General features: G+C 47.4%; 2 protein-coding genes across 2 annotated transcripts; one reads left to right on the top strand and one right to left on the bottom strand.

Moving 5' to 3' along the window:
* Positions 1–2,373: 2,373 nt before the first annotated feature.
* On the bottom strand, positions 2,374–5,433 carry LOC113009825 (E3 SUMO-protein ligase ZBED1-like). The gene is made up of 2 exons (XM_026148406.2): positions 3,840–5,433; positions 2,374–3,286 (listed from the first exon to the last, which is right to left on the bottom strand). Exons 1-2 carry the CDS (start codon positions 4,865–4,867, stop codon positions 2,611–2,613), a joined length of 1,704 nt encoding a protein of 567 aa, XP_026004191.2. The 5' UTR covers positions 4,868–5,433; the 3' UTR covers positions 2,374–2,610.
* A 34-nt stretch (positions 5,434–5,467) lies between these two features.
* On the top strand, positions 5,468–9,194 carry LOC113017553 (E3 ubiquitin-protein ligase TRIM21-like). The gene is made up of 2 exons (XM_080299477.1): positions 5,468–5,607; positions 7,263–9,194. Exon 2 carries the CDS (start codon positions 7,272–7,274, stop codon positions 8,943–8,945), a length of 1,674 nt encoding a protein of 557 aa, XP_080155603.1. The 5' UTR covers positions 5,468–5,607; positions 7,263–7,271; the 3' UTR covers positions 8,946–9,194.
* The last annotated feature ends 4,132 nt before the right edge of the window (positions 9,195–13,326 follow it).

Below are 13,326 nucleotides of genomic sequence, written 5' to 3' on the forward strand. Positions count from 1 at the left end.
CCTTCACTCTCTGATTACACATCACTTCCTGTTCACATGTTTATGTAATCATTTTAAATCTCTACAGTACCTGATCAATAAATAATAAACAGGTAGATTAAGGTGAGTTGTAATGCAGCATTACAGTTCAGCACACACGTAGAAACATGCACGATCAAAATGTTCTTCTCTGCTGTTTGTTTAAAAAGCCGATCTTCTCTAAAGCTCTGATGTTTCCTGACAGTTGGCAGCTTTGACCTTTGACCCACACGAAGCTTCCAGGATATTTGTGTTTGATGGAAGCATTCAGGACGCTCCATGGATCATCAGAACACACGGAAACAGCACAGCAGCACTGAGGAACAACTGTGATATACATAAGTGATGAACGAAGTATTTAAATGTGTATTTATTTATATAATGATCATCACAGGGCTTTCTGCAGCCCTCTAGTGGATCATGGTGACGTGCATGCACCAGGTCATTGTGGTTTTATGCCTGGCTGTGGAAATCGTCAGTGTTCTGGCATCATTCAGCACCACTGAGTGATCACTAGAGGGAGCAGGAGACCAGGAGTGAAACTGTGGCTACAGCAGGGCAGCTGTTGTGAGTCGCCAGCTGTGATCTGAGAATCAGCTGGATGTGAGTAAACTAGATCAGGTTAGTGTTGGTGGTTGATTTAATACGAGCTGGTTCTGTGTGGCTGTGTCCACTGGAGGGGTGAAGTCGGGCCGTCGGAGCTCGACCACGACCCCCAGTCTGTTTATTCAAAACAATTCAGGTTACATTTGAAAATTAATCACTTTATAGCTTCGATCACGATCCTCCACTATGGGAAGATACGGCTGCTTGGTAATGTGGTTTCCTTTCTCCATTTATTGTTTTTACTCTATTCAAAACGTATTTGTGAACTTAGTGAGTTTGTACAGCCCAAATTCAAATAAACCTACATTTTTAAAATCAGTTATCCACTTTGCAAGGGCTTCATATACATGGACTCTGACTGTGCTCTAAACCTGAGTCTAGATCAGCAGGCTCAGATATGAAGCCAAAACCGGACAATTAATCACTCAGTTTATATCAACAAAACCCCGATAAAACCGAATGATGTTGTCATTCAGGTCAGTATGATAACAACGTTTATCCATAACAACTCAAACTGGCAGTTTCAAACAAGATGGCTAGAAAATCTAAAATTGGTTAAATTCATAGAGGAGAAAACAGAAAATGACTGAGTTAAAGATCAAACCGGCGCCTCAGTGAGATGGAAGGATTCAAAGCATATATTAGAGGTGAAGTCCTCGGCTTTATGAGTGCAAACAGCAAAAAAATGGAATAAACTAATTAAATCTTTGGAATTAGACTTAAATATTAGCGATGAATCAAACTGTTACGTTTGAGAAGTGAATGTAATCAATTATCTTCTGATACAGCAACAAAAAGTCTGTGGCGATCTTATTATGATCAGTGGGAGAAAGTGGGAAGGCCCTCGGCATGGAGTTAAGGAAATGCAGTCTTTAATAGCACAAAGACCTCTTCAGGGAATGTAACAGTATATCCATCTGAAATTTATGACAGTTTTAGAGAATTTTATGAAAATGTTTATAAATCGGAACATGCTTCAGAACAGGAACCTTAGCTCACATTCAGTCATAGACACTGAGGTACCCCAGGCTCTCCAAGCATTAACAGTGGTAAGAGCACCCGGGCCGGAGGCCTTCTGATTGAATTTTACAAAACTGTCCAAGAAAAATGAATAATTTCACTTTTTAACATGCATGAAGAAGCATATCAAAGTGAGGCTCTCCACCCACTGAGACGGCAATGAGTACTTGTTTACCTGGTAAACCTCCTGCAGAGCGCTCATCACTCAGACCAATGACTCTGATGGGGGTGGACACTAAAATACTTCTATTACACCCTTGGATCGCACATTTAGTTAGCGTTGTACGAAAGCATCAAGGGTTTCACAACATAAGAAGGGTTCTGAATGTAGGCTCGCCAGGCCTCGGACAGGATAGACCGCTCAGATTTATGTAACGTTCTCCCAAGTTAGGATTTGGAAATCATTTTCTCAGAGGGGTTCAACCTTTGTAACAAACAATACTTTCTAAACCCGTCACATTAGCCATCTCCTATGCTAGTTATTCTGACGATAACAGTAATAACTGACCTATTTGGTGTCTCGCCCTGTAAGATGATGACCTGACCTTTTCTGACTAGGCTGTCTGTCAGCACACCAAAATTCATGCAACAAATAGAAATATTAGGATGATTTCCTGGCTGTAATATAAACGATTAAAAATCCTCCATCCTGCTTCTGAACAAGGATGAAAGGCTCAACCCTTTAATGCTGAGTTAATGAAGTTAATACAGAATAAACACAAAGAATGCTTAAATTCAGAGAAGTTTAATAGTGTTCAGGATCAGCACGACTCAGATTAAAGACATCTTTCTAGCATCTGCTGATAGGAAATAATACTGAAACCAGGCCTAACAATGATCCAACTATCACAGAAATGTAGAAGACAAAATGTGTAACATCTTAATGCCAGCTGAATGTCAAAAAGGGACGAAAGTCAATATTTAAAACCTGCAAGTGTTGAACGTTTCTCCCTCCAAAGACCCGGCTCAGTCCTTCTGTGCGCTCAGCCAGTTACTGAGGCAGACTATCCTGTTCACCTCTTCTGAGGACAAAGACGCACGCTTCTTCTCAGTGACGTCACCTGAGAGTGAGAATAAGCTCTCACAGGGCACTGTGGTTGCAGGGGTTGACAGGTACTTGCGTGCAATAGATGCCAGCCTGGCATGCGCCCCTTCTCTCTTTGACCACCACTGTAGAGGACACTCCCCTGCGCCCGCTTTGGGCTCTGCTTTGTACCGATCCAGACAGCGGCCGATGGAGTCTTCCTCCTCCTCTGTATCTGAATCTGAAGAACCCAGGAGGAAGATGGACATCTTGCTCTTCTTTGGTGACGGTTCCTCTTTTATCTGGACAGATGGTTGTTGTGCTTGTGTCTCTGCCATCAGAAGGTCATGTACCAGAGTCCACACCTCTCGTCTTTCATCTTTGGGAAGACACTTGAGGTCTTTAAACCTGGGATCAAGGGCAGTAGCGATCTTCAGCCATGTGAGATTGCTGCTGGCCCTCCGCTGAGCTAGGTCTGTGGTAAAAACCATCTTAAACGTCACAACGTAGACTGGGTCATCATCCAAGGGCTCCATGACCCAGAACAAATGACGCAAGGCTGGCAGCACCATGGAACAGGAGACATAGCGCTCTCCCCCCAGCAGTTCGGTCACATATCTGCAACAGAAAGAACAAGTGTGTATTTTTCTACTAATCGCACAGAGACGAACACAAATACCACAATATGTCAGTAAGTGATCCTCTAATTGAAAAGTATTGCAGTTATGTCACTCACTGTTAGCACTGTGTGCTGGAAAATAGAAGCAAGAGCTGGGGTGGGAGGGGAGAGAGCTTCACCCTGCAAAGCTTTCCCGTGTGTTGTAGGCTAACACGGAGACAGAAAACCATTCCCCTTTAAAACCCCATCTATAATCACCTATCAACATCACATTAACTGTGTCAATCAACATCATTTCATTAAGATCACAAGCATACATTTGAATTGTGGGAGAAAATACAAACTGCACAGAATCCCAACCAGGAAGTTTGAATCCCGAACCTTCATTCAGTGAGGAAACAGCTCTAACCACTGCACCACCTGATCTCAGCCCAAACACTAACTATGCTAAGACACAACCGCACAGAGACAAACACGTGAAAACACACAGGAGTGTTCTTGAAGACGGAGCTGGAACGTAGACGCGCACAAACGAGAAACAGGATGATTTACCTGCAAGGTTCGAGCAGTTCCTCCAGCTTCTGCAGTCTGTCGAGCTCCTGCTCAGTCAGCATGGTCACCGTGCTGTTTTGCTGAGCCAGGATGGAGGTGAGCACGGATTTGTTTCTCTGGATCTGCTTGATCATCTCCAGGGTGGAGTTCCATCTAGTCTGAGCATCCTGAACCAGTGCTTCCGTGTCATGTCCATGTGCAGCTTGCTGTGCATTTAATTCCTGAGCGTTCGCCGGACTATCCTCAAAATGTCCAACAATCTCGCGACATTTGGCCAGAACTCTTTCAAAGCCGCTGTCGTTCAGAGCAACTGTGATGGCACTGTGCAGAATGTGGGCCGTGCAGGGCATGTGTTCAAATGGAAGCAGGCTGGCCACATCGACCATGTTGCCATACAGCCACGCACTGTCGGTGCCGAGCGTGGTTAGCTTGTCCCCGATTTTCCACTCGTTTGCAACACTCAGAAAATGGTCAGCATAGTGTCTCTCTGCAGTTTTACTCACCGCTAGTGCAAACGACTGTAGAGCCCAGCCGTTATCAATAAAGTGCGCTGTGACGGCGCAGTAGTTATCGCTGTCCACCGACGTCCAGTGGTCTCCGGTGAGGGCGACGTTCATTGCTCCCAGGAGCGTGGTGTGCCGCTGAGCCCTCTGGTCCTCATACACAGCGCGCAGTCTCGACACAATGGTTTCTGTGGAGGGCGGATTGTAGCACATGTCTCCCGATGCAGCGCGAAGGACTTCTTTCAGTCCGTCATCTTCTACCATGCTCGCTGGTCGGCAGCTTTTAGCTATCCAAACAACCAAGGCGCTGGTTAACTTTTCACTCACTTCTTCTGTTTTTAGCCCACGATAGTCCTGCGATTCAGCCGGGTGCTTCGCTCTCAGGTGATACCCCAGAGACGAATTGCTTCTGTGGTACCTGAACTCAGCTTCGCAAATCGTGCACGTTACTCTCGTTTTGTCCAACACGCCGTTCGGCAACTTCTTAAAGTAAAACTTTCCGCCCAAAGGTCCGTCCTTCTCCATGCTCGCGCCTGTTAGCTACAGTAGCATGGCAACGCTTCTTCTTCTTCTAATCATTTCCGGCAGGCCAAAGGCCAGCATAGCACAGTGCTGCCCCCTAATGCAGAGCTGCTGAACACAGGAATATTTGGATTTGCTTCTTTTTCTCTGCTCGTGTTCAACTTGTCTGATTCAAGCTGGGAATATTTATTAGAAACAAAGTGAATAATATTATTTTATTATCACGTTGATGCAGCACATGGTTCAGTTAGCTTTGTATAAACACGTGTTAGAAATGTTCTTCAATCAGCTCTTTTTACTCTCATTTCACAGCCACTACTTTTTACTTTTACTTGAGTAAAGAAGTTGAAACAGTACTTGGAGTATTTTTAACAGTAGTACTTCTACTTCAGTACACACTGTGTGTACTTTTACCACCTGTGTCTGAGACCTCCTTCAGGGTCCACCTGAAGCTCTCAGTCTGCTGTGGAAAAAGGAAATCCAGGTGAGTTTCTCCTGATCACCTGAGGCCGTCATTACTGTGTGAACCCACACACCACTCCTCACTCCTCCCACCCGCTGCACACAGTCACTGAGTAAAGGGAGAGGCAGGAAGAGGCGGAGCAACACCTGAAAAACAAGAAGCCCAACGTCATTTTGCAGAAGTGAAAGTGTGAGAGAGCAGCAGCAGAGCTGCAGTCGAGTCCTGTTTGTCTCTAAAAGAAGATTCACTGGAGTCCATCAGGTTCCTCTCAGCAACAGTGGTGAGTGCAGCTGATCACACTTCCTGCTTCTACACAAATCTTCACTCTGTTCACTTCATCAGGGTCTAGAGCACCACCTCATTCCTCCATGGTGCCACTTAGGCTACGTCCACACTCGCCCGGATAGATTTGAAAACAGCGCTCCGCGTCCACACTAGTGTTTTCAGTCGTTTTCACAGAGTTGTGCGTCCACATTAAGACTGCCGAAAACGCTTACGTTCCAGTCCTGCGCATGCGTGAAACGCAAGACGATTCGACTGGTCTCATTTCTGTCTGCTGCTTATTCACTTTCCAGCTGTTTGAAACGTCGCGGCGAAAGGTGGAGGAAAAGCACCGAGTTTTAAAATGGACTAACAATGAGGTGGAGTTGTTGCTGCGAGTAACACAAAAGCACAAAGTTGCAAAAGCGAGAGAGAATTAAAGAATTTGAAGAAAAGCTCTGTGGAGCATGTGCAGACTGATATTCATCTTTAATAGGACTGTCAAAACTGCTGCTGTATAATACCTTTGTTTAATTGGTCACATGACTAACATGCGTCATCGTTTTAGAAAGTCTCTGTTTTCACTGTTCACACTGTGACACAAACGCACCGTCTCCAAATGTTTCGTTTTCAAAATGTTTTCCTTGGAGAAAACGCCGTCTCAGTGTGGAGGCCAAAGCGGAGAGAAAACTGCTTTTTCAAACAAAAACGCATTAGTGTGGACGTAGCCTAAACAAATAGGTCACACCGGTACGACCAACCATTCGAGCAAAAACAAAAGGAAAAGTCTCCGTGTGGTCAACAACACATTATGCCCGTATCGTTGGCTAAACCAATCAGAGAGAGGGCAGGACCTCTCTGATTGGCCGTGGTCCAGATATTCCTGCAGGCCTACGTGTGGACGTTTGAAAGTGCAGGAGGTGAGCAGCCTGATAGGATGGATGTAGCTGTGGGTAATGAGAAAAGAGGAAAAGAACGACTGATAACTTTTTCGTTGAGGCCGGTGCTCTGACACGGAGCCATCAACCTCTCAGTGTCTAACAGTCGAAGAAGCTGTTGAAGAATCGTGTTCTGTGTGTGATGCTGCTGTCCGCTCTGTTGTGTCTGAGATTGTATGTGCAGCTTTGTATGTGCAGGTCCATGGATGCAAGTGTTGTTCCCATAATCCTCTCTGCAGACTTTATGACTCTGCAGAGCCTTCCTCTCTGTCTGTGTAGTGTTTCCATACCAGACAGTGATGCCTGCGGTGAGGATGCTGTCTATCAGTCCTCTGCAGGCCTGGGTGAGAGGGTGGTGGTTCATGCCAGCTTTCCTGAGCAGCCTAATGAAATAAAGCCTTTGCTGGGCTTTTTTCACAGTTGCTGTAGTGTTGAGAGTCCAGCTCAGGTCTGATGTAACCTGCAGTCCCAGGAATCTGTGGCTGTTTGCCCTCTCCACCTCCATCCCTTTGACGATAAGAGGTTGCAGGGGAGGGAGTTCTTCCAAAAGTGCAGTATTCATTCCTTGGTCCGTGTTGAGGATGAGGTGAAGAAGCTTCTGTGATGAAAAGAAACTCAAAGAAGTCCAGACGCTTTTCTCTCCAAGCTCCTCAGACTACTGACGCTTGTTTCTCTCTTTGTAAAATGAAATTTAAAGTGAATTTTGAATCAAATGTTTCTCTTCTTTCTCCCTCAGAGTGCAGACATGTCTGCTGCCAGCAATCTGCGATCTGAAGATCAGTTTCTGTGCTCCATCTGTCTGGATGTGTTCACTGATCCAGTCTCTACACCATGTGGACACAACTTCTGCAAAACCTGCATCAGTCAGCACTGGGACACTAATGGCAGAAAGAAGTGTCCTATGTGTAACAGAGTGTTCAAGAGACGACCTGAACTAGACATCAACACGTTGTTCTCTGAGATGGTTGCTCAGTTCAGACGTGAAGCTCAGCAGAAAGCCAGCAGCAGCAGCTCAGAGCAACAAGCTGCCAAACCAGGAGAAGTTCCCTGTGACGTCTGCACTGGAACCAGACTGAAGGCCCTGAAGTCCTGCCTGGTGTGTCAGACCTCCTACTGTCAGACTCACCTGGAGCCTCATCTGACACTGAAAGGTCTGAAAAGACATCAGCTGGTTGATGCTGTGGAGAACCTGGAAGGCAGGATGTGCACGAAGCACGATAAACTCCTGGAGCTGTTCTGTAAGACCGACCAGACATGTGTCTGCATGCTCTGCTCTGTTTTAGACCACAAGAACCACGAGTTTGTTCCTCTGAGAGAAGAATATGAAGGAAAGAAGGCAGAGCTGGAGAAGACAGAGGCTGAGATTCAGCAGATGATCCAGAAGAGACGACTGAAGATTCAGGAGATCACAGAGTCGGTGAAGATGAGTAAAGATGCTGCAGACAGACAGAAAGCAGAAGGTGTTCAGGTCTTCACGGCTCTGATGGAGTCTGTTGAGAGACGCCTGAAGGAGCTCATGAAGGAGATCAAAGACAAACAGGAAGCTACAGAGAAACAGGCTGAAGGTCTCATCAAAGATCTGGAACAGGAAATCTCTGAGCTGATGGAGAGAAGCTCTGAGGTGGAGCAGCTCTCACGCTCTGAAGGCCACCTCCACCTCCTCCAAAGCTTCTCCTCCCTGAAAGCTGCTCCACCCAGCAAGGACTGGACAGAGGTCAGAGTTCATCCACCATCATATGAGGGGACTGTGGGGAGAGCTGTGGCTCAGCTGGAGGAGACAATCAGGAAACTCATGAAGAAGAAGCTGTTTGAGGCTGCAGAGCTGCAGAGGGTGCAGCAGCATGAGGTGGATGTGACTCTGGATCCTGATACAGCTCATCGTAAACTCATCCTGTCTGATGATGGAAAACAAGTTTATCATAGTGATGTGAAGAAGAAACTTCCAGACAACCCAGAGAGATTTTCTCTGTGTGTTTGTGTTTTAGGAGAGCAGAGTTTCTCTTCAGGCAGATTTTACTTTGAGGTTCAGGTTAAAGGAAAGACTGAGTGGGATTTAGGAGTGGCCACAGAGTCGATCAACAGGAAGGGAAAAATCACAGCGAGTCCTCAGGATGGTTTCTGGACTGTGTGGCTGAGAAATGGAAATAAGTACAAAGCTTGTGCTTCCCCTCTCGTCCCCCTCTGTCTCCATCCTGGTCCTGAGAAGGTGGGGGTGTTTGTGGATTATCAGGAGGGTCTGGTCTCCTTTTATGATGTAGGTGCTGCAGCTCTGATCTACTCCTTTACTGGCTGCTCCTTCACTCACAAACTCCACCCATACTTCAGTCCCTATATGAATCAGGGTGGTAAAAACTCTGCACCTCTGATCATCTGTCCTGTCAATCAAACTGATCAACGACTGATTTTATTGGATGAATGATTGATTTTTCTTGAAGGGAACAAATGAACATATTGAGTGTAAATCCTCTACAGTCTCCATGTTTCTATAGAATCTGATCATCAGGACTCTGATTCACACTTTGATTCTCATGGAGTTTGATTTGAACAGAAGAAAAGTTGAATCAGGAAATGTTCCCACTGATGGAGACTCGAGCTGAAGAGCAAATATCAGAGAACAAATGTCCAAAAGCTTCATTTCCAATAAAGTTTGTTCAATGCTTTGAGTGAATCCAGACTCATGTGTGGCTGTTATACGGAGCATCAGAGTCCAGCTGAGTTATGTTGGATACAAACTGCTTATTTTGGCTAGCATATTTTTAAAAGGGCTCTGCAAACATGGCCAATAACTTATTCATACCTCAGCTCCCCTTTGACCTCAGAGTTTGGTGCCCTCCTCCTCCTGAGACGTGGAAGCATGTCTGCCATGGCAGTGTGTTAACATGTGTCTTCTTTCATAAAGTTTTCCAGTCCATGGATTTTATTCCAGTCTCGCGTCGTATTATTGGAAGGGACACATGACCGCCGGCCAAAACTGACACACGTGTAAAATACAGGATTATAACATCAGATCAGGGATCATGTTGTTCAGGTCATGATGCTGTGTGTGTTGCCGTGGGAACAATAATCATAGATTATGTGGAAAAACAGAAAGTTTCTCCTGGTGTCATTACTGCAGTACCCACAGCACAGCTCTAGTACACACAATACTCCCCCCATTATCACTGCACACTTCTTCAGCTGGTGATGAGCGCCCCCTGGTGTCACAGTGTTGATGACGTCATGCAAAGTGAAAAATAAACAGTGTCTGTTAATAAAAATCATTTGTTCATTCTCATGTTTGCATCATGTTTCTGTAAAACCATCAGCTGTTTTTATAAGAACAGAAACATGTTAACACAAAGTTTCCTCAGACTGTGTGAACATCAGAGGACCTGTGACCCAGACTAAACACTGTTTGACTTCTGTCCATGGACGCAGGATTGTCTGATGTCCTATAAACACATCACGACTGCAGAGGCTGAAGCAGCGCTCGTACACAGGTGTTCAGTGACATCACACAGGTGGGCTGTGACCTGAGCCATCACCTGCTGACAGCCCTTCACAGCTTCGTATAACTGAACGTCTGAAGCTGCGTTTCACTAACAGCTAATAACACAGTGAGTCCTCAAAGGCTTCACACACATCACTGCACACATTTATACATCCTAGTTGAAGCTTGTGGATCATGCACGTCAATGATGCTTCAGCCTCAGAGGGTCATAACAGAGGGTTGAGGTGACAGGTGGAGGATTTAGATTTAAACAGCAGATGCACTGCAACAGAAAACAAAGTTATCATAGAGCTCTCCTGGTATGCTATTCCTAAGCACAGGCCCTGCACACAACATAAAGTACTGAAGCTCTGTTTCTTTCCATCTATCAGTTTCTGATTACTCTGATTACTTGGCCTGCGGTTAAACTCGACTGGTGTGTAAGTTCCCAGTTCTTTCAACCTTACTGAAAGTTCCCCGACAGTCTGCCTGGACAGCTGCAGGTACCTTCATCCACATGTTCACGAGTTTTCTTGTAACTCCAAGACAACATAAATGCAATAACCCAAGTTAAACATTGTAATCATCTCAACTATCCCAGCTACAGGAGACAATGTTTGATGTTCTATGTCTTCCATTTTCTAATAATTGCTCCCACAGCTGATTTCTTCACACCAAGCTGCTTACCTATTGCAGATTCAGTCTTCCCAGCCTATGATGAAAATTACAGGCCTCTCTCATCTTTTAAATGGGAGAACTTCCACAATTGTTGAGCTGCTGACCAAAAAAAATAATCCAGACGAGAGTAGGAGTGATGAACATGTGAGAAAAAAAAAGTATATTCCTTACTGGTGGGGTGAAGGGAGCGCCATGCATCGCAAAGACCAAAGTCGCTCATATTGTCATGAATCGCTGTGCGGCAGGCAGGAGTTGGACCCAAAGTGCAGGACTCACAGACTCAGGGAGGTGAACTCAAAACTCAGCTTTATTTGCTGGCAGGGAAAAAAAACATACAAACTAATCTAAACTGGGAACTTGGAAAACTCACAGAGAGACACACAGGGAGATCCACACAGCATGAGGGACGACGCGACACTGACTCAGAGAAACACAGGGTTTAAATACACTGGGGAGTAACGAGGGGAATGAGACACAGAAGGAGGGCACAGCTGGGAGAAATCAGGACTGACGAGACAAGCAAAGCAGGACGCATTCACATGAGACACGGACCATCAAAGTAAAACAGGAAGTATGACACAGAGACGCGAACTTGACACAGTGGAGACAGCAACTAAGAAATACAGAGACATAAACCATAAGGCAGAGGCCTAAGAACCAAAATACACAGGGAAATACTCAGCTGGGAACACAAGAGACTAGACTAGAGAGAGTATCAAAAAACCAACCATGAGAACATAATGCACAATGCAGAGTGACAGAAAACAAGAAACTCAAACATGCAAAGACACACAATTACACAGAACAGAGGGGACACAGAGAGACATGAAGGGCAAGGGATCAAAACTAGAAGCCATAGAATAAATCACACACAAGTACAATAATACAAAAATCACAAAGAACTAAAAACGCTGGGTCAGGAGACCCAGGACCGTGACAGTACCCCCCCCTCAAGGGCTGGCTCCAGACAGCCCAAACACAGAAAAACAAAACCAAACAGAAAACAACCCAGGGCGGGCGGCGGGGGCCCAGGACGGAGGGCTCGGAACAGAAAACAAAAGAAGAGCACAGCAAACACCGGAGCCCAAGAAAACAACCCAAACACAGAGCAGTTCAGGGGGCCGACCATGCGGAAGGCAACGGCGGAGACGTGGAACCAGTTCAGGGGGCCGACCATGCGGAAGGCAACGGCGGCGATGCGGAAACAGTTCAGGAGGCCGGCCGTGCGCAAGGCAACGGCAGCGACGTGGAAACAGTTCAGGAGGCCGGCCGCGCGCAAGGCAACGGCGGCGACGTGGAAACAGTTCAGGAGGCCGGCCGTGCGCAAGGCAACGGCGGCGACGAAGGAGACAACAGAGCAGTTCAGGAGGCTGACCGCGCGGAAGGCAGCGGCGGCTCTCCAGTGTTAGGCGTGCTGGCCATGGCCCGGTGGGCACAGGACCAGTCGAGGCAGGACCAGGCGACGACGGGGCTGCAGCAAGCGAAGCACAGGCTGGAGCTGCAGCAGGCGAAACAGAAGCCAAAGACGAAACTGGGCCAGACGAGGACGAAGACTCTGAGGCTGGACCCCTCGGACCCTCCAGCGGAGACGGGAGGCTGAACGGGCCCCTCGGACCCTCCAGCGGAGACGGGCGGCTGAACGGGCCCCTCGGACCCTCCAGCGGAGACGGGCGGCTGAACGGGCCCCTCGGACCCTCCAGCGGAGACGGGCGGCTGAACGGGCCCCTCGGACCCTCCAGCGGAGGCTAAAACAAAGCCAACAGGCATGAAGTCCTCTGGCGGACATGAGGACAACTGGCGCTGCACTGAGCACTGACTCTGCCCAGGCAATGCGAACATGGTGCAGTTCTTAGGGGACTGCTTATACTTCAGGGGTCCAGAATCAGCTGGGGACTGAGACCTAGCCTCTGGGGAAGCCCTGGAGTGGCAAACTGTGCCAACGGCGGCTAAACCATGAAAAGTACCCTGAGTAGAAATCAAGTTACCTCTCTGCATGGAGTGAATGAGCAAAACTGGCGACACAGGAGACTGAGCAGAGAGTGGCTGATGGGCAGCTAACTGAGCTACTGGCGACACGGGTGAGAGTGGGAGCTGGCGACACGGGTGAGAGTGGGAGCTGAGCTACTGGCGACACGGGTGAGAGTGGGAGCTGAGCTACTGATGGTGGTGAAGTAGATAACTGCACGGGAGACTGAACTGAGGGCGTCTGCACTGGCACAGGGGACTGAACTGATGTCTGTTGTAACGGAGGTGGTGAGAGCGGAGTAGGCAGGGGAGTTGATGACTTCACAGGAGACTGAACTAGAGGTGGTAGTGATAGTTGAGGGGAAAGTGGAGCTGGTGATTGAGTGGATGACTGTGCTAAGGGATGCTGCACTGGGGACACTGGAGACTGCACTGGGGAAAGCAGGGCTGCAGGAGGCTGCACTGGGGACACTGGAGACTGCACTGGGGACACTGGAGACTGCACTGGGGACACTGGAGACTGCACTGGGGACACTGGAGACTGCACTGGGGAAAGCAGAGCTGCAGGAGACTGCGCTAGAGACTGCAGTGATGGTTGTAGTGGAGGTGTAACGGGTGGAGGAGTGGCTGAAGTGCCTGTGGGTCGGGCGGCTAGTGGCTCAGCTACAGAGTATATTAACGGCAGGGC

Source organism: Astatotilapia calliptera, chromosome 3 (assembly GCF_964374335.1).
Source record: "Astatotilapia calliptera chromosome 3, fAstCal68.1, whole genome shotgun sequence".
Lineage (NCBI taxonomy): Eukaryota > Metazoa > Chordata > Actinopteri > Cichliformes > Cichlidae > Astatotilapia > Astatotilapia calliptera.

Bases quoted from the DNA above. Each gene is read 5' to 3' on its own strand.
- LOC113017553 (XM_080299477.1), top strand. From the start codon at position 7,272: ATGTCTGCTGCCAGCAATCTGCGATCTGAAGATCAGTTTCTGTGCTCC.
- LOC113009825 (XM_026148406.2), bottom strand. From the start codon at position 4,867: ATGGAGAAGGACGGACCTTTGGGCGGAAAGTTTTACTTTAAGAAGTTG. The intron at 3,287-3,839 runs GTAAATCATCCT...TTTCTGTTGCAG, and splicing joins GAACTGCTCGAACCTTGCAG to ATATGTGACCGAACTGCTGG.